This window comes from Hetaerina americana, unplaced genomic scaffold (genome assembly GCF_022747635.1).
Source record: "Hetaerina americana unplaced genomic scaffold, ioHetAmer1.1.p SCAF_4, whole genome shotgun sequence".
NCBI classification, from domain to species: Eukaryota; Metazoa; Arthropoda; class Insecta; order Odonata; family Calopterygidae; genus Hetaerina; species Hetaerina americana.
The window spans coordinates 88968238-88989171 of NW_027286985.1; the positions used below are offsets into that span (position 1 = coordinate 88968238).

General features: G+C 36.8%; 1 protein-coding gene across 4 annotated transcripts in view; it reads left to right on the forward strand.

The window, feature by feature from the left end:
- The window catches only part of clu (clustered mitochondria protein homolog), a 159481-nt gene that overhangs the window by 114468 nt on the left and 24079 nt on the right, over window positions 1-20934 (forward strand). For 3 of the 4 annotated variants that reach the window (XM_071589764.1, XM_071589766.1, XM_071589767.1), the window contains 8 exons: window positions 3666-3919; window positions 5630-5791; window positions 7188-7341; window positions 8753-8883; window positions 13231-13367; window positions 16362-16591; window positions 18108-18244; window positions 19244-19438. In XM_071589764.1, coding sequence (XP_071445865.1) covers window positions 3666-3919; window positions 5630-5791; window positions 7188-7341; window positions 8753-8883; window positions 13231-13367; window positions 16362-16591; window positions 18108-18244; window positions 19244-19438 — 1400 coding nt within the window. The remainder of the gene's footprint in view (window positions 1-3665; window positions 3920-5629; window positions 5792-7187; window positions 7342-8752; window positions 8884-13230; window positions 13368-16361; window positions 16592-18107; window positions 18245-19243; window positions 19439-20934) is intronic. The other variant, XM_071589765.1, reaches the window with a different exon arrangement.

Consider the following 20934-nt stretch of genomic DNA (forward strand, 5'->3'; position numbering starts at 1 on the left):
CCCCTTTTCCCCCCGCCATTCTTCTTCTCCCCTGCGCATCGCCTCTCTCCAGCATCGAGCCCCCCTCTCCCTCTTCCCTTGGCAACCCCTCAGAATACAATGATCCCGCTTGACAGCAATTTTCAGCTTACTAAATCTGTCTGTAGCTAGCGGTGAGAAAAAGGTGACCTTTTATTAATTGCCCAGCTCATCATTCGAAGTACTGATGCGAGTTGTAAGATGGGCTGTTATAGATAGTAATGATTAAAACTACTTAAGTAGTTTTCAGGCTTTCTGGGCTTATAAAATACTTTTGAACGTATCAGTTCAATTTATTCAACCTATGGCAAGCACTGCCATTTCCATGATTCTCTTGTAGCAAATTTTGCCTGTAATGGGTTGATTAGAGCTCGTCAATGTGAAGCTGACATAAGTTAGGACAAGTGATTTACATATTTTAATATACCTTCCTTGCTTCAGGTGCAGACTATTGACTTAATTTGTATGTTTATTTTAAGACAGTGCTCTTTCACCTCGCCTTTATTTCTATGCAGATGTTATTATTTGCTCAAAAAATTTATTTTGTCATGATCTCTGATGATTTAATGGAACAAGGTCATTATTTGAAAAATTTCACGTCGGCTTTTTTAAGAAACGCGGCAGGTAAGATATTTTGAAGACCCATCCATATATCTCCTCTACTATGTTTATTATATGTAGAGTTGTTGTTAGAGCTGCATGAAATTCCTATTGATTTTATTTTTTATTCTAAAGGTGTTTCTTCACGAGTTCTTAATCAGAACCTCTCTCATTCAAAGTATTTGAGTGAAAAATTATTTCTTGCCGCAGTCATCATCAATATCTGAGCATATTTTTTAAATCAAGCTTTTTTCATATATTTTTCCTCGTATTAATCTTGGAAAGTCTGCATTTTACTCTTATTTCTCAAATGGCATTGCCCTTTTTACTTTTTCATATGTAGCAGATACTAGGAAAGATTTTTTGTACAAAAATTTGACTATTTTAACCGAAATGTATATTTTTAGAGGCCGTAACTGGTTTTAACCATTTTCCAACTACACCTGATATGATGATAATGTGTCGCCTTAACTCAGCCTACTGACGTGGACAGCAAGAAATTTTTAATTTCATGCCTTTATCAATAGTAGATGACGGGTTAGATTTTGGCCAAAATGTGTCAACCTGAAGTTAATCTTTTTTCTGTGTGTGCCGGTGGAAATGCTCCAAAAAATACCTTTATATAATCTTACGTGGGTCCAGCACATTCCTTTCTCTCCTTGCAGCTTTCCTTTCTATAGAGAAATGGATGCTACATATGGAAGAAGGCATAATGAATTGACTGCAACGTATTGCCTCTGATAGGTGAAGTGAAGAAGAAATAGTATCAAAATTATCTTCTCTTGCATATAATACATCTACACCAACCCATCAAGCCACTGTATGGCATGGATGCTATGGGCAATTTATGCATAAATATGCACTGAAATTTCACTTTTGGGAATAAAAAATAGTGTGCTGGTGCCAAGTCGGGAATGTCCGCTGGGACCTTCTTCAACCCGTTGCATAAGGTTCTCGCAAGCAGACACTTGACTAAGCTCTTGGTCATCCGTCAAGACCTTCGTAACTAGTTTAGTGCGGATCTTTCACATCGCCAAATTTTCAGTGATAATGGTGTGCACTGTCATCTTATCAATGCCAATGCGATCTACGATCTTGCGCACACTTAACCGACGGTATGAATTTAGCTTTTGACGCACACGTTGCACGTTGTCGTCGGTTCTTGACGTTGACGACCGTCCTGCGCGGGGCTCGCCCTCCACACTCTCTCGGCCATCTTTGAGGAGATCGTGCCTTTTTAACGACCGCATTTTTTGACTTGCTTACATCCTTGAGCACTAATCGAATCATGCCGAACGCCTCCATACACGATTTCCCCAGCCCAACACAAAATTTGATGGCGGACCGAAGTTCAATCGTTCGCTGCGTTTTGCGCTTGCACCAAGGCACTCGACAGGGGTCCACTAAAAACGTGCCTAGCCTGAACGAAAGCTCGCAGGCGACTGGTGCGTGTTGAAGGTCACCTTCTCCACCACCGAGCCTGCGCGTTGTGAGCACCCTGCGACTTACAGTGTCACGTCAGGAAAAAATTGTTACTAATATTTTTATGTAAACTTTGTATATGTGCACATGTACATGAACATGCATGTGCCTTTGTACTTCATGCAATAATAGGTGTGTTGAACTAAATCTTTAAATTCAAATTTTTAATTAAATATGGTGTGCTTAAGTTTGATGCTGTTGTGATTGCATATTGTTCAAGGGAAGAATGAGTGCTTTAATCTGTCAGCGTTGGTGTTTATCTCTCTTATTTATTTATTATTAACCGTCACTTTGTAATGATATCCTATTATTTGTTGATGAAAATACATATCAGTTCTTCACTCATGGTTTTCATCCATTCTTATGTAGAATTTCTCATATTAAAGATACATTCTGAATATTTTCTGATGTAACAACTTTCTCTTTCCCCAGCACTGGAATTTTTAAAGTTATTCTCCCTTATTTCATAACCTGCCCTTCATTGGTGATCCATGATTTCCTGATCAAAAGTTTTCCTGACCTAGAGCTTTATTTATGGCATTCAATATTCTTATCTTAATATTTTGACATCTTCCTTTGTTTCATCCTGTGCTTCGCAATAAAAATCTATCTCTGGACTTGGTGGAATGTCAGACTCCCTTTGGTTTTCTTCATTCTTTGTGCCATTAGTGCTTCATTGTTTTCCCCAGATTTTTAATTAAATCATTGGTAATTCATTTATGCTAAAATTTGGTCATTGTTGAATGTCCCTGAATAAGTTTTTGCCTGCCTTTAAAATATTCCTGTACAAATCTCTTCTTCAAAAGGATATAGTCAATTTGGTACATTTGTCAGTTTGTAATGACATCCCTGAGGATGTGAGGGGGTATTGTAAACTCTTTACTTGTTACAAAAAAGCGATCGAGATTAGTCAACTTTTATTTATCATTCTTAAGACTTTTCTACGTTGCCGCCATCCAGAATTATAAAAGTTGTCCAAATTGTACATTTATCCCTGCATATCTTGACCTGCCATAACTAAGATCAGTCTCATTCTTTATCATTTGGATGGTGACTCTTCAGTCTAATCTCATATATAGAGGCTGGCAGTGTGATTAAGTTCCTTTATTTGAAAGGTCACAGGGCCTGGAAAATCCACGTAGAAATGATGGCTGTTTATGGAAATGATAGCCCATCATATGACACAGTCGTGAGGTGGAAAAGGAATTTTCAAGCATGCCGCATGTCCCTCACAGACGATCCCAGAAATGGAAGACCACCACTTACTGACGATGCTGCCACAGTGTAGAAAGTGGAGGACTTGATCCTCATGATCAAGCCCTCCACTTTCTTCACTGTATAACCATTCATCCCCCTGAGTTTACGAGTGAGGGTTTCCAATCTTTCTCTCAGGCACATATTGGAGGGTGTTGTGGTACATTAATATCTATACTACAAACACTGGACAATGACTCTGAAATGTCAAAACTCATGTAGTGTTAAAAATATTGTGAAATTCATGTGGTAATTCGGAAATTATCAATGTTTGTTTTCTAAAAATGTATTTTGATTTCTCCTCATGACAGAAGCCAGTGACACTGCCACCAATGCAGAATCAAAGATGAAGGTGCACAACGAGGAGCCAGTGGTGACCAAGAGCCTAATCAATGGGCAGGAGAAAGTGGAGAGTGTGGCTGTGATAACAAATGGGGTGGAGAGGGAGGAGAGCCCAAAGGGGGAGGGGGAGCGGGGCAAAGAGGAGCAGGAGGTGGTGTTCATTCAAGACATGGGCTTCACCGTGAAGATTGTCTCCCCGGGAACAGAGCCCTTTGACATACAGGTGAGGGCAGGATACACCCACTCATGCAACTGAATTGATTGTCCCCTTAATTAATGAACACCCTTGTGCTAAGAGTGGAGTGAATTTCTCTGTTGAATTTGGCCATCCTGTGTCCATAGTAAATGCATACTTAATTTAATCTTCTGAATTTTCTATTTTTAATTTAAAGTAGGATCAAATTATAAATTTGAAGATGAATTGCTTGTTTCAGTCTGCGTGGAATGTCATTAAATGAATGAAATTCGTTGGTGATCAATTATTTTGAAATTAAATTTTTAATTTCTCTCATTGCTGCATGCACATGGAATTCTTTTAACACCCATTCATTGAAATTATTAGTCAATCAAAATGATAATTTCTTAATTTCACTAATTTTGTTCCATAGTATAATGATAAAATTTGCCTGATTAAATTTTTCTTTTGATATTAAACCTAGAGATGTTGTTTCAATAGTATTATGTAGAATGTTTGATGCCAAAAAATTTTATTTAATGGAATGCATAGTTTCTAGTATGATTTGTTTGAGTTGGAACATATTGATGGCTCAATAATGCAGTGTTAGCAAATAATTGCAGTTAGGAAAACTGCAATTATTTGGTTTTTAATAGTGTTTTTAGTTTGGAAATTAACGGCCACTTACTATTTTGGTTTGTTGTCATCTTACTATAACCATTCGGTAGCTCTACTGTAATACAAATCAGGTGAAGTTTTCCAAGTTATGAACTTCCATTATTCATTTTCAATAAGTTTGTCATTGACCTCCATTTTTTTCAAAGTTAATTTTGTTCATTAATAATAGAATTATTCTAAAGGGCATATTACTATATTTCTAACAAGTTTTGTTTAATGCAGTACAGCTAATATACTTGCTGACCATGTAAACTCCAAAAGTTAATACTTTCCAATTTATGAGTACAAATGGTATTGAGTCATTTATTCACTTAAATTAATGGGGCACAGAAATTTTGGTCTTTTTACATTTTTTGCTATTGATAATATAGTAATCATTTGATGTGATGTATGATTTCTGAGGTTTTTCATGGAAATAATACCTTAGTCCAGAGTAAATTTTAGCTCAATGTACGCATTAAACAGTATATTTGTTCTATAATACAAATTTAAAGGTTTTAATTAAAACTGGTCCTTATTTTTGGTTGGTAGCCACACTTAATCCAAGTTTTGTAAAGACCCATTTGATAATTAGTTCAAGTACAGATAAGTCAAATTAGTTGGCATTTTCGCCTTAGAACATATTTATTCTTGTACTACAATGGTGAAAACAAGTCTCTCATGTTGGCTTAAATTGGAAAACACAAAGCTGGGAAGAGTTGTTCAGTAACATCATTTATTGAATCAAACTATTTTTCAAGGGTTGTATTATTTTACCAAAACAGGGAAGTTAAGTGTGTGGCCCTCTGTGCTCTGCTCAAAGTTTCACTTGCAGGCAGATGAACTCGGTCCCCAAGTGGGTACCTTTATGAAAAGTTTTTTCAGTACTAGACTTTTCCAACTCCTTCCACTCCACAGTTGCAGGCCCACTTGTGGGATATGTACTACCTGACATGTGGATTTTTCTATAGCAGTTGTAATTTTTAATGCATACAGGCCACTTGTATCCATTGAAACATGACCATTGAACAATGCTTTATTTATTGGCCCATACTAGATTCTAAAATTTAGTTTTTAATCTATCATTGCAAATTCTCACAGGTATCCAGCATGGAACTTGTTCAAGAAATCCATCAGCTGCTGATGGACCGAGAGGATACATGTCACAGGACATGTTTTTCTCTTCAACTTGATGGCAATACTCTTGATAATTTTGCAGAATTAAAGAATATTGAAGGTCTTAAAGAAGGATCTGTCATCAAGGTATGCAATAAAAATTTTATTTATTTATACAGTTTAACATTTAAGGTAAGTTTAGGACGAACACAGACTAACTGCTGCTTCATTTCTAAGGCTTTCATAACAAGATAAAACAAAACACTTTGCACTAAACAAACTCCCCTTCATACTTCGTTTCTCCCTTCACCCTATCCAATATGCCTATTCTCTTTTTCACCCTACCTCTCCCACCTAATGTCCTCCCCTCTATCATAGTCTTTAACATTCTATCACCAATCAAAATACTGTCAACCCACTTTCCTCACCACTTTTAGATTTCTTCCAACAATCCTCACTCATCCCCTTTCACACTGGCCAGTACTTTTTCATTTGTTTAATTCTGTGACCTCAAAGATTATTTCCAAATAAAGGTTTTCAATCATCTTTTCTTAGCATCCTTACTCAGCATCATTATAAACAACTACATTCTCCTTGTGAAAGCTTTGTAAACCACCTTGGTCCAAAACACTTAAATACAGGTCATCTATGTAAATGCACTAGTTAATATCTCTTGTTGTATCATTAATTTTGCTTCATCTTTTTCAAAAACCTAAACTTTCCTTTGAGTCGAAATGATTCGATTCCATACATATTACCCCAATTTTATAATGTGTTTAGTAACAATTGCATCTTTTTTTCTGACTGACTGGCAATTAGCTTCACAAGCCTAACTGATTTTACAAACCCCCAGCTAACTTTCATTCCTATCTCAAGTTCTTCCCATGCTTCTTTAACCATTTCCTCCTCATATATGTTGAACAAAACCAGTGATAATGGACACCTCTACCTTTCACCTCTTCCTAACACTTCCCATTTGGGACTCTCTATGCCCCTCTTGCATCCGAGCAGTCTGAAGAATTTACAGGTTGCAGATAATTCACCTATCCCTCTAATATATTCTTTTCTTCAGCAATAAACACATTAATTCTACCTAATGTGCTCCACCTTGCAACTCCTTGATATCTAAAGACAGGCAAAAGCATCCTGACTGTGCCCTATATTCCTTTCTATTAGTCGCCATTACTGCTAGGACGTCACATGTGCTTTTACAGAACCTAAACTGATCATATCCTAAGTTGTCATTTGGCCTTTTCATTCCTTATTGATGATCTTAATTACTAACTTGGCTGCATGCAGAATCAAACTTATTGTTCCTTAGCCTCAAACCTTGCAGGATACTAAAAACAAAATTTAAAAAGAAATAAAAACAAATAGAATATGTCGGTTTCCCCAGTTTTGTAATTGTAACTTCACCCTGATTTGACATAATCTGCTGGCTTAATTCCTCCCTCTAAATTGCTAAAACTTAACCTATAAAAGCTCTTCCTCACACGTTCTCCTAAACTCTTCAGTAAAATATTTAATAATCTTTCCATTCCAGGTTGTAGAAGAGCCATATACAATGAGGGAAGCACGAATTCATGTGAGGCATGTGCGTGACCTTCTGAAATCCCTTGATCCTGCAGATGCATACAATGGCGTTGACTGCAGTTCACTTGCCTTCTTGAATGTGGTCACTCAGGGTGATATTTTAGGTGAGAATAGAAATTAGGCACAACAGGGACAAAAAGTGAGCCTTTATTCTGTTGCATAGACTGAGTTTGTGTGATAACTAATGTTGTACCAGGGAAATTTTTATTTTCTCCTCTTTCATGTTAAATTTGTGGATAGAGTATAAGAACAAATTAATAAGACCCCTTGCTTCCTCAGCACTTTTTATACTCTCATTATGAATTTTTCTATTTAGTTACAATTATTAGTAATGTGTTGGTTGTAATGAAAACATATAAATACTAAAATGAAGACTAGCATAATGAATTAACTACTTTTTCTCAATTATTATCCACTATGTACTTTTTCAAAGAAGAAGAACTAGTATAATCTCTTATCATATGCGTGAGGAGTTGGGGGGATAAAAGGAGAGCAAGGAGAACATCTACCTTGGTAATAGGCGCCCTGTGTGTTTCAGATGCATTTTGATTTATTAATAGCATAATCATTTATTTTTCATGTGACATATTGATCAGTGCACTCCCACTTAGCATTGACCATCGTGTTCAAAAGTAAATATCTGGTTGATTTGCAAAAAATAGTACTCCAGCTTAATGGCCCTTGTAGTTAGTTTTCTCTGAACAAAAATTTCTGCTATAGAAATTATATTTTTATTGCATTTCAAAATAGATATCTAGTTAATGGTGAAGGAGATTTTAAATAAAAATGTGAAATTAATGAAAATATTTCATAAAAAATAATAATAGCTAAAATACTTAAGTATAAAGCATATTATATAAAGTATTGTTTCTATAATAATAAGATTAATGTACTTTTTTGGTTTTGAATGAGAAACTACTGGTGTTCAGTTAGCTAATGTAGCAAAAAATCTGATCAATTATGCTAAATAAAAGTTATTAAAAGTATAAAACGATAAATATAATGATATAAAATTGATAAAAATATAAAACAATGAGTAATATTTTAATTTGCTGTGTATGAGTTTCATGCCTACTAATTCTCAATCGCATCTGCTCATATAAAAGGCGAGCTACAAGGAAATGGTCATAATTTGTCCAGGGTATTCCAAAGTGTCTTTAAATTGTTTTTTTTACCTTTCCTCTATACAAATCAGAAAATTGAGAAAATAAACTTGGATTCGTGCCTCTGATGGGAGAATCCCATGGATTGAGAGAAAATTCTGGATGAAAAAACTTAAATTGAAAAATTTGATACTACAGTTATATTTGGAAAGTGGAGCATTACTGAAATGTGTTTTGCTCTGTACATCATGCATTAATAAAAAACACATGGGTGTTCACAGTTGTGCCATGTAACATTTGGGGTCTCTATGCAAAATGTTGAAGAGAGATATATCGTACAATGGTGTCAGGGCTGTATCTGATTGGTTGCCCCTTGGGAGTCTGATGACTGTGCACCATATGCTTTGTACAGAGAAGAAGAAGAGCCGAGCAGAGAGTGTGGACTGTACTCCACCAGACTACATCATGCCTGGGAGCAAAGAAAGGCCGCTGCTTGCCCTCCAACCTCAAGCCAAGGAACAGAAGGCTCCACTCTGCATCAAGGTGAGCAGCATACGTCCCTCAGCACCACCCCATATGTAATGCCACTGCTTTCCAGTGCTCCCTGCTAAGGGCATGGGTGTAGTGCAGACGGTGATGTCTTACTCCGTGAATAATATGGCGACAAGTAGAAGGTTATTGGAAGTCAACTTGAGCCTCAGTGTTCCATTTGGCCAGAAAAAAGCAAATTCCCTGGCACACTTTTTCATAAACCATAGTTGACAGCCATCTTAAATGTTTTCAGAACTAAGGCCAATGACCAGTAGCTAAATTAAATTCAGGCAGCAATGAGATCAGTTCATTTAAGCTGCACAAGGTGGTGTAACCCTCCACATGGTTAATAAAATTGCAATCTAGGCAAATTGTGAATCATCTGGAGATATCACCCGAAGACACTCTGACTCCTACTCGCAATGATGTAGCATTGTTATACAGATCAATTTTTTGGGTGGGCCTCGTAAGAGTCACTTCTGTGGGGAACGTTCACTTCTGATCAGCATTTTCGTCACCTATCGTTATAATGAAACACTTGAGCTTGTGGGAAGGTGAGCAAAGACAACACCCAGGGCATCCATGGGAGATACCCTGTGGATTTTTTCATATCCTAAAGTTGGAGCCAGTTATTATTTGGATGAGCTTTGTAAATTATTCCAGGCTTTTATGATAAAATTAACATGGGAGATTTTTGAACTACTTTTACAATCACACCTCAGTACTAAAGTTAAGCCAATTTAGACATGTGAGGCTAAGTAAAATTCACTGTAAATAACTCACTTTTGATGGAATAACTCTGTCATTAAATATTAACTCCATGTACTTCAGAGTATGGTAGCTACTCATCCTAACAGATAATGATAGATAGAAGAAAATAAGAGGAACACTAGAATAGCCACATCTTGGGCATGCCGATAGAAGGGAAGAGCAGATGAGTGAAGGCATGATTGGCACCCTTATAGTTTACTCCATGGTATTCCTGATGATAAGCGCTGATTTGGAAATTATTAAAGACACTAGTAGGTGGATCTCGACCACCTTGCTCGGGGAGGGGTGAGGGAGTGTAGAGATGAGGCCTTGGTGGGCTTTAGTGAGGTGCCTTTGGGGATTATGAAGTGCCAGGGGGCTGTCAAGGGATCCAAGTAATGCTGTGACAGAAAACTCACCAGATGTCAGTATGGCAAATGTCAAAAAGTGAATTTGGATCTCTGGTGTACTAGAATTCTATGTTCATGATATCCTGCAATCATTGGTGACCAGGAGATATAGAAGGTGTGTGTGCACTGATGAACATTGGTGCACTTGTTGGGATTTCCAATGTGAGCAGCCCCTGCCAATCACTTCACAGGATGAGGAGTGATCAGGAGGGGCTTTGAGCTTTGACTTTTAGGGATTATTTGTTTAAAACTTAGGTTGTTTTACAAAATTTGTGAAGCAAAGTGTTTTGAATCATATTGTGAGCATTTAAAATGAAAGCATATCATGCACTAGGCCTGTTCAAAAAGTATTGCAAATTTTGAATTTTTACTGGTTACATATATTTGATTTTCGATTTTTTTGTGGCGTTATGTTGGTACTTATGTCTCTCACTTATGCCGAAAGGTTCGGCCATTTCGAATGTTCAGTTAATTGTTGACAGCTGTTATGCTTGGACATGTTTTAGCTTATCTTCTATTTTTGCATGTCCCAAAAAATTGATCAAAGAATCTGTATCATATTTTGTGTGAAAAACGAAATTAAGTGCAGGCATGCATTCCGAATGTTGACTAAGGCATATGGAGAAGCTACCTTGGACCGAAGCAACGTTTATTGGTGGTACAAAATGTTCTCAGAGGGCCGAGAAGATATGAAAGATGAAGAACGTGCTGGATGCCTGAGCGCGTCAACAACAGACGAAAGTTGGTGAGGACCTGAACATATCCATTGGCTCGTGCCATTCGATTTTTACCAATGATTTGGGCCTGACACAGTTCGCCTCGTACCAAAATTGCTCAGTTTTGACCAAAAACAGCAGCAAATTGACATTGCTAATGAGGTGTTGGACTGTGTGTGCGACAACCCAAATTTGCTCTAGAGGGTCATAACTGGTGAGAAATCATGGGTTTATGGTTATGACATGGAAACTAAAGCTCAATCATTCCAATGGAAGCTGCAGTACGGGCCAAGACCAAAAAAAGCACACCAAGTTTGGTCGAATGTGAAAGTTTTGCTTACAGTTTTCTTCGATTTTAGGGACATGGTACATCATGAGTTCTTGCCACAGGGTGGAATGGTAAATAAGGAATATTACCTGCAAGTTATACGCAATTTGCACAAAGCAATCTACCACAAACGCCCGGTTTTGTGGAAGAACAAATATTGGCTTTTGTACCATGATAACGTCCCTGCTCAGACATTTTTACTTGTGCGCAAATTTTTGTCCAAAAACAACACACTAATGATGCTGCAGCCACCGTATTCTCTAGATCTGGCTCCCAATGACTTTTCTTGTTCCCAAAACTGAAGAGGCCCATGAATGGACAACACTACGCTTCGATTGACGAGATAAAGACTATCGAAGGAGGAGCTGAACAAGATCACAAAAATGATTTTTGAAGTGCTTCGAGGATTGGAAAAAACTTTGGCACAAGTGTATAGTATCTATTGGGAATTACTTTGAAGGGGACAAAATAGATATTGTTGAATACATAAATAATTTTTGAAAAATACAAAAGTTGCAATACTTCGTGAACAGACCTCTTTTTCTTTTGCTGAGAGCTGCAGTTTAAATCTCAAAACCAGAACACACAACAGGAAAAAGTATGTCTAATTCCTATAAAATATCATTAAACATGTAACAGTGAAATGATATGCAAAAATATCATTATAAAAATAAAAATGTCTTGATCAATTGACTGCCTCTTGGCATTTTTGGTGTTAAGCTCAGTTCCTTTGTTTTATTGTTAAAATTTCTCCAATAAATATTACTCACCAACTCTCCTGGGTCCAAGTTTCATATCCAGAAGAAAATATGAGTTCCCTCTGATAGCACCTGTGAAAGTTTCTCTTCGTGTGAATTACTGTTGTATTCCTCTTTATACTTTCATTTGAAACCCTACAGCTATAATTACAAGGGTAGGCTGAAAAGTAATGCACATATGCTTGTAGACCATAAACAAAAATAAATAGCAAGATCGGGCTAAAAATGCATTGAAGTACAGTTCTTAAGTTTCAAAATTATATGTGTATTTTTCGACATAGTCACCGTTATGGCAAACACATTTCTCCCAACATGTAACAAGTTTTTTCATTCCGTCACTGAAAAACTCTTCCGACTTTTCTCGAATCCAAGACTTGACAGTTGCCTTCACCCCATCATCTGAGGTGTAATGATTACCCTTGAGGTGTCTCTTGAGTTGAGGAAAAAAGTAAAAATCGCGAGGAGCAAGATCTGGGGAATAAGGAGGGTGTTTAATCGGTTGACATTTCAGGTTTCATAGAGCCTCTCTAGTTGCGTGCGAGGTGTGTGGACAAGCGTTGCCATGTGGCAAGATTATTGGTACCAAGCCACCTCTAACACGACAAGCTTCTTCCTTGAATATTCCAATATGGTTTGCAATATGCTTTTGAGTGATTCACCGGTCATTTTGACTTAAATCTTTGACGAGTTTGTGATGTTTATCTGTGGCAGTGATCGGACATCTGCTGTGTGTTTCATCCACAATTATGGCTTTTCCAGGCTCGCAACCACAAAATTTTACTACCCATCGATATACAGTAGACCCATCAACAGCATTGTCACCAGCCTTACAGCAGCAGTGTAACAGCCTTTAAGCGATGATAGTGTAACAGCCTTTAAACGATGATGTATCTCAGGAGGAGTCACTTTTTAAGTCATGCTGTTTAACTCACTAGAACATGTCTCTATACTTCCACTTCTAAAAATACACTGGATGAATGTAACGACCTCAAACCTGTGCATGCATGTTGAGGGGGAATGTTACTTCCACACTCCACCAGGAGTGCTTCTGAAGGTCATTTTGTTTGTGGTCTACAAGCATGTGTGCATTAGTTTTCAGTCTACCCTCGAACTTTGTAGTATCAGTAAGTGAAAGGAAATCTTTGAATTTTTGCTATTTTTTACAAAAAAAATAATCAATTAATTATTTAAATTATTAAACAATCAAAGATTCATATTTTACATTGAAACTAAATTGTAATTAGCCTTACTTTCTCATAAATGCTGTGTTTTTTAGCTTAAAACATGTATTACACTAATGCAGGCCTTCCACGGAAAAAGAAAATGTAACTGCTAGTTGTTTTAAACAATGTTTACATGTTGCAGTCTTACATGTTTGTCTTTATTCCTGTCGTCAGGTGCTCACTACGTCTGGTTGGAACCCCCCTCCAGGCCACAGGAAAATGCGGGGAGACCTCATGTACTTGCACGTTGTGACTCTGGAAGAAAAGCATTACCACATCACTGCGTGTTCGAGGGGTTTCTTTGTCAACCAGTAAGTTACTTTCTTTGTTTTCAAGTTGTATTGGTCACACAAATTGATACCAGAATCAGAGCATAAAAAATATTGATTTGTTGGAAATATATTTCAAAATTTTGAATTAATTAATCAAGTGTGTTACACAGGAATGGAGTGGAACTGCAAATTAAATGTGTTATCAATTTCTTTCGACACTGCCATGCTTTTCATGCTACTGATTTTTCATTGAAATTAGTACAGTTAAAAAAATGAATTTGTTTGCAAAAATGTAAATTTTTGACTTATTATATAGGTAACAAGATTCAAGAAAGTTGGAAAACATGCATAGTGGGTCTATGTAGTGAAGGTATTAGGCTAGCATGATTAGAAATAGAGAAAGAGAATGTCATGCTGATGGGGATGGCTTAGGGTCAGACATAAGGTAGTAGATTGTGAGTTAGGTTGACAACATTCCCACAGAACCACTTAAAGGTTTAGTAAAATGTGGGGGGAAGAGTTTTAATGATTTAATTGGTGGCATTTATGAGAGAGGATTCAGGCCAGAAGACTTTTGTCAATTCCGTGTTAGTTCCTATCCCAAGAAAGGTATAGGCTCTATTTTTATAGGATTACAGAACAAGGAGTTTGATTTCATCCACCGCCAAACTGGTTCTCAGGATCATTAACGACGGGTTGGAGAGCAGAGCAAATGATTACTTAGGGGATGATGAGTTTGGGTTCAGGAAGGGGAGAGGCACATGATGCCATTGCAGTAATGAGATCACTAATCGAGAGGAACATAGAATACCATCAGGATGTATTTGTCTGCATTGGAGATTTTGAAAAGGCCTTAGAGAGTGTCAATTAGGAAAAATTTGTGTTTATTGCAGATAATAGGAGTAAATAGGAAGGATAGAAGGTGTCAGCGACCGGTTCATGTCTCAGATGGCTCATTTGGGAGTTGCGGACGAAGACAGAGTGTGGATGGGCAGTGTTAAGAAGAGTAAGACAGGGTTGTCCATTATCAATTGACTCTGAATCTATATGTTGAAGAAATAGTTGAATATGCACGGGGAGAATGACAGATAGGAATGAATGTCAGTGAGGTTTTCATAAAATCAGTTCTGTTTATAGATGATCAAACTTTAGTTAGCCAGTCGCTGAAGGAGTTAAAATCATTGCTGAGTGCATATATAATTAGTCTGATAGATATGGGTTGAGAATTAATGTAAACAGAAGAAAGGTTTCTAGAAGAAAGTTTTCTAGAAAAAAGAAGAGTTAGTCAAACTTTAAAACAGGAGGGCTAGTTGAAACATAAACTTCCACTTGGATATCCTGTTGTTCTGGTATGATCAGTCTTGGAATCCGCCATACACAAAATCTCTTGAGTGCAATTTTCCTGTAACCAACATGCAAGTGTTACCCAATGAAATTTTGAGTATTTCTGAGAGTGCTCTAACTGTTATTCAATGATCTTCTTTCAAAATGGCAGCAGTGATGTTATGTTTACTTTTGAAAGGGCAGTGACTTAAGATCTAGGTTCACCTTTCTTTGGAATTTTCTGCCATCTCAAATTATTTTAAACTATCTTCTAGCTGTGTGCTCTAGGGAAGAACAGACTATCCATAAGATTCTTGTGGCGTAATGTAGTCCTTATCTGATGATACGTCCGGGCAAAAGCAAAATTTTGATACAGTATTGTGTGTTACCTCCATTTTGTCATAGGCTTACTTTACATGTTAACATGTTTCAACTTACAATGGCTACTGCTCATACAATACTGGAGTCAAATCAATGGCAATATTAAGCTCACAATATTAATTTTTTGGTCAGTAATGTATGGGGAAAAAATGTATGATCTCTCCATGTTGGACTGCCCTCATACTTAATGATGGAATTTTCAACTCTTTGCCCATTGCTCTGCTGCACCAAATTCACTTTACCAACTCATGAATTTTTGTGACTGCTCAGCCCTTCAATCAGGTTATGGAGGATCCTGTGACTCCTCTACATCCCTCCCCTTGTTAACCCCTAGTATTCCATTTAATGTCAACATTTGCTGTCGTTGGTCTGAAAAATGAAATTATTCTTGCTTTGCTCTTAAAAGTGATACTTTCATGAGTGGTATGCTCTCAGTAAATTAAATATCAATTTCTTGATTGGCTCAAGTTTAGCACCTAATTACTGGCCTCTTATGATAAGTTAATATTGTAACAATTAGATATTGCATAAATGAAGGAAATGTGATAATCCAGTGGGTAGACCATTGGACTACTGACTGGAGGGCCTGGGTTCAATTCCCTGGAATACCTGTGGGCACTCTGTTTCACACAAGTTGGACGATGTTTTGGGTACTAGGTCTTTCTGGGAAACTATAACTGGCACAGAGAAAGGATCTGGCCCCCATACCCTGATGTGTGAATTTCACATTCCATCAGGCTTAGTACTGGGTGACTCTACCAAAGCAACCTTTAGGTTAATGGTCATGTTTTGGTGTTTAATTCATAACTGTCTTGTTTTAATTTGACTTTCCAAAATATGGGAAGTGACCACCACTAGTGTTTGTATTTGCCCTTTATTTTGTGATTTTTCTCAAAACTTTACATGAGATTATATAGGTTTTATAATGCAAAGCATGAATTTACACTAGTCTGTGTAATCAGGAAGGAATAAAAATGAACTTGATTATAGTGGCATCTTACAATTGCAAATAAAACAGCTATATTTGTAGTTGTGTAAGTTTTTGAAGTATTTTTTTATTTTCTCTGAATTTATGAATTTCTATTTTTTTTGTAATTTCTTTCCATTGTAAAAGGTATTGCTGAGATATCTTCATTTGAAGTCATCCATACAATTTGTTCAGAAATTCATTTCAATATGAAGATGATAAAAATGTGGAGCCAGCATAGGCCAACCCATCTTCATTCCTTCATAAATCCCACATGCATTGTTCCAACCTTGAATTTCAGTGGCTGTGAATGATGCTCCACAATTTTGGAGATTAATGCATATGTTTTCACTTCGTTCCAGATCATCAGAAGAGGAATTCAACCCAAAGCCTTCCACACCCAGCCACTTGTGCCATTCCCTCATAGAACTCCTCTGCCAAATATCCCCAGCATTCAAGAGGAACTTTGCTTTTCTGCAAAAGAAGCGTACAATGCGTCATCCATTTGAGAGGGTTGCAACCCCCTACCAGGTTTATGCTTGGTGTGCACCATTAATTGACCACACAGTGGATTCCATCAGAGCAGAAGACAGTGAGTTAGATCATTTTGTAATATATCAGTATATATTTTTGTAATTTTATTGGTGGTACATATTTGGCAGGATAGCCTCTTCACCAAAAATGTCTGAATACAGGTTTTATGTAAGTACTACAGAATGATATGTGCATAACTTCATGGTTTTGAAGAACATTTTTATATTCATTGTTTTTTTCCTTTAAAGTTTCCAAATTTGTGAGATGTAGTGCTTCTATAATTTTGATAAATATATTAATTAATTACTAAATGAACCAAACTAGAGCTCTCTAAATTCCAATGAAATTGGGGAGATGCCGCAACATCCCGGTCAACGCAAATAATAAGTTTATTATTTATGATCTAATCCTTATTCTTTTTTACTAGAGAGCTTTCTAGACATTTGATTTTGTTGGCACTTCAAAATTTTGTGAAAATGCAACTTGGCATTACCATGACAAATTTCTAGCACGCATAGCCACTGCCTTATTAGGGAGATGATTCATACACATGGTATGATACAAATTTCCCATGACCTCCACATCGCATTTATTAAGTCTGCTCTTCTGGACTTGGCACTCCATTGAAGGCTCATAGAGTTTCTGAATGGTATTCAAGTAAGGGTTCAATTTTCAAATCGCCACTTGCATTGGCACAAAATAGTAGCATGAGACAGCCTTTCATTGGTTTGTAGCCAGGCACTGCATTCTTCTCTGTTGTTACATGTATATAAGTTTGCTTGAGCATCTTCTTCCCAAAGAGATCTGTCTTGTCACGATTGAAAAACTGTTGCTGGCAGGTAACCATCAGAAATTGGGAGATTCTTAAAGCCACTAATGAAGTTCTCTGATCCCGTAGTTGAAAATTAAATTTAGGCACAAGATGCTTCCTTTATTTTCACAAAAAATTTTGTCTGCTCTTTTGTTGGAGTAGCCACATCACAGAAGATGAGAGCAATGGAGCTCAAAAAAGAAAATTTTTCTTACTAATCAAAGCATAATTTTAATAATAATTGATAAGAAAATGCTTTATAAGTAAGTGAGCTATCCTGCCTGCTGCATTTTATGGCTCCCAACTTAATATACTAAAACGTATCATGGGCATACTTCGGCTTTTTTGTGATTATATTATTTTGATAAGGATAATGATTTTTACTCTTTGATAATCACTCAAATTCTGCTCCAAAATATCCAACCACAGATGATATAAGCTATTCCTAGAACTCATCCATATGGATTAATAAGTCAGCAGTATGTCCTATATTCTTATTCCTTAGGTGAGGCAAAAGAAATATGTTGCTCGGTGATTGCAGCAAACTTAAGAATGATGTGAATGGCTTGCTTGACTGAGTCATTGTAGAGAAGCTAGACTAAAATCATGCCTGTTGTAACTTGAAATCTTATTTATTCCCTATAAGATGGTGTGCCATGTTTATAATATCGTCAAATGAAGGGATATTTTTCTTGCGTTCATATCTTCAGTTTATATGATAGTTGTTTCCACTTTCTTGGTTATTCTACCTTCTTACTTATAGCATTCTCATCGAAACTTGGATATGAGGAGCATATTCCTGGGCAGACAAGGGACTGGAATGAAGAGCTGCAAACAACTAGAGAATTGCCTCATAAAAATCTTCCAGAGCGGTTGTTACGGGAAAGAGCAATTTTTAAGGTTTGTCTAATTTTAATTGGTCAATTGAAATAAACAGTTAACCTTTATTGGCACATTCTGTTTCCTGTGCAACATAGAAAACTGTAGGTGAATTTTTTAAGATCTTTGTATTTATATCAATGCCCACTGAAGCCTCTTAAGTTTCTCTGCCATCTTGAAGTCCCTTTATTGTGTGTGACTTGTTTCTAAATGTCACCACTAGTGTCCCCAATGTTGGAACTGCTGAATGCCCATTTTCAATGGCGCCAACTGCACACATTTTTTTCAATTTCAACAACAAAGATAACTGTAATTTTTCTGTGAAATGCAAAAAAATATGAAGGCAGTGTTAGCTTCAATGTCCCAAGTGTGTATTTTTTTATGAAAGTTGAGAAAATATAATTTTTATCCGCTGAAAAAACTTATGATGAATTGAAATGGGGTCTAGTTGTAATCTTCTGTATAATTGAATGACTATTCCGCAATTTGGTCTAAGAAGCAAGAGGATAAGGTGAGATTGGGAGGCTTTTGAGGTGTGGGTGAGGTAAATAATGGAGAAAATAAAATGGATGAAAAGGAAAACAAAGAATGAGGTTTTAGGCATCCTTGGGGAGGAGAGGTAGGTCTTAAGAGAAGTTTAAAGAAGGGAGGGCAAGTGGTTGCAGCAGATACTGAGAGGGGCACTGGGGATGCCTCGGACAGTAATGGCGAGGGTAATACAGGTAGGGTTGTGGGAAAGTGAGTTAGAGGGAGGAAATGAACAGGTATTATGGATGGAGTTAAGAGAGGGATAAAGTATGTACAGCTAAAGAGTAAGTTATTGCAGTAAGAAGAATGGGCTATAAAGATAGTTTGTGCCATATAAGTTAGAACTTATTAGAAGGCATGAGTACTGTGGTGTATATTGCCATCAAGAGCTTACCCTAACCCAATAAAGCACTGCCTAATTATTCCAAAATTGCTTATCTTTTTAGCAACAGCATTTATAAACTCTGTGTTTGAATCATTTATTTGTCACAGGTTCACAGTGACTTCGTAGCTGCTGCTACAAGAGGTGCTATGGCTGTCATTGATGGGAATGTGATGGCCATCAATCCAGGGGAAGAGGCGAAAATGCAGATGTTCATTTGGAACAACATATTTTTCTCACTTGGTTTTGATGTGAGAGATCATTACAAGGAGCTAGGTGGAGATGCTGCTGCTTTTGTTGCCCCAGTAAGTGGTTGCAAGATGAGTAGTGGAGAGCAGCAATGAGATTCATGTGGTTGATATATGTCTTATGCCTCAACAGGTTTTATTTTCAAGTCCTTGGAAAATATGTTCTGGAAAACAGGAGTTTCAGAAATAACTTTGCAGCTTCCACATAAAATAACTTATTTATTTTCTGAAAAGTGAAAATAAATAAGTTATTTTATGTGGAAGCTGCAAAGTTATTTCTGAAACTCCTGTTCGCAATGGATTTCCACAAAGTCTCGGCCTCAACCATCAGTCACATGTTCTGGAAAAGTGCTTGGAAAATCTATCATTTCTGAATGAAAATCAATACATCCTTTTTTCATAATCTACTATATCACCCTTTGAATTGCCAGTTTGCTCTGCACTACTGTTCCTCTCCCTTTCTGAAATAATTTGACCCTCCTCTTTTACTGAAAATATAGTTTAGCATTTGACGTTGAGAGAGACAACTCTTGGCATTCAGAAAGTTCATAGCCGTCAAGAAGTATCATTGTATTCAGTAGCACATCTGTCTACAATTCCTTGTATTTTCATGCTTACCAGCTCCTGCCCAGTATTTCATAAATTATTAGCTCCCAATTATGATTTTGATTCAACATTTAGCAAGCATGTCATAATACGAGCTTCATGAAAATCATTTAATCCTTACTAGTGGAGTTTTTCCACTTAACCTTGGGAGTGTGAGTCATCAGTTATTTACTCTCCAGTTCCAGTCCTCAATATAGTAATTGAAAAGGACTTGCCCCATCTAAATATTTGTCTATTAATATGTAAAATAGAAGGTTAAAATTGATCCGTTGTTGCAAAAAAAAATGTTCATCTTATGGTATAGTATTTTCACTTCATAGGCCTGTGGGGAAGAGGTATATCCTAACTCATATTCCTTGTGCATGTCAACAGTTACATACTCGTAGCAAGACTTCTTTTGATTAAATGCCAATACTTTTTTAAACGCTGATTATTTTGATGATCAATGAGGTTTTGGCATAGCTTAGATTATGGTGTCCATATGCCTGTCTAGCCGTTATTGGAAAACCAACACAAAATATGAAAAGTCTCCCAAAGGAGCATAAATCTTAAAGAGGTATTCATATGTTAAATTTATTTGACTTCATCTTTGACTTGATTTTCATGCTGAATGGAAATTACTTATTTGTAATATTAATACTTATTTCCTTCATAACACATGTATGTATGTTTAAAAATCCCTTTCCCCCTCATGGCACAAGCAGTTGCAGGATATGACTAAAGATTATCTACTTCATGTTTGTGATTTTGATGTGATACTTCTCATATAAGCCATGTATTAGTGCTTTCAATTCATATTCTTTTCTGACCCTCTCGTTTATCAACCAGTCTCTCTGTTTTACTGGAGACACTTCTCAAGTATCCCATGCCCACTGAATTCAGTGCATTTGTGCTTGTCATCCTGGCACATTCAAGTTTGGCTTTAATGCAATAACATAGGGAGGAGT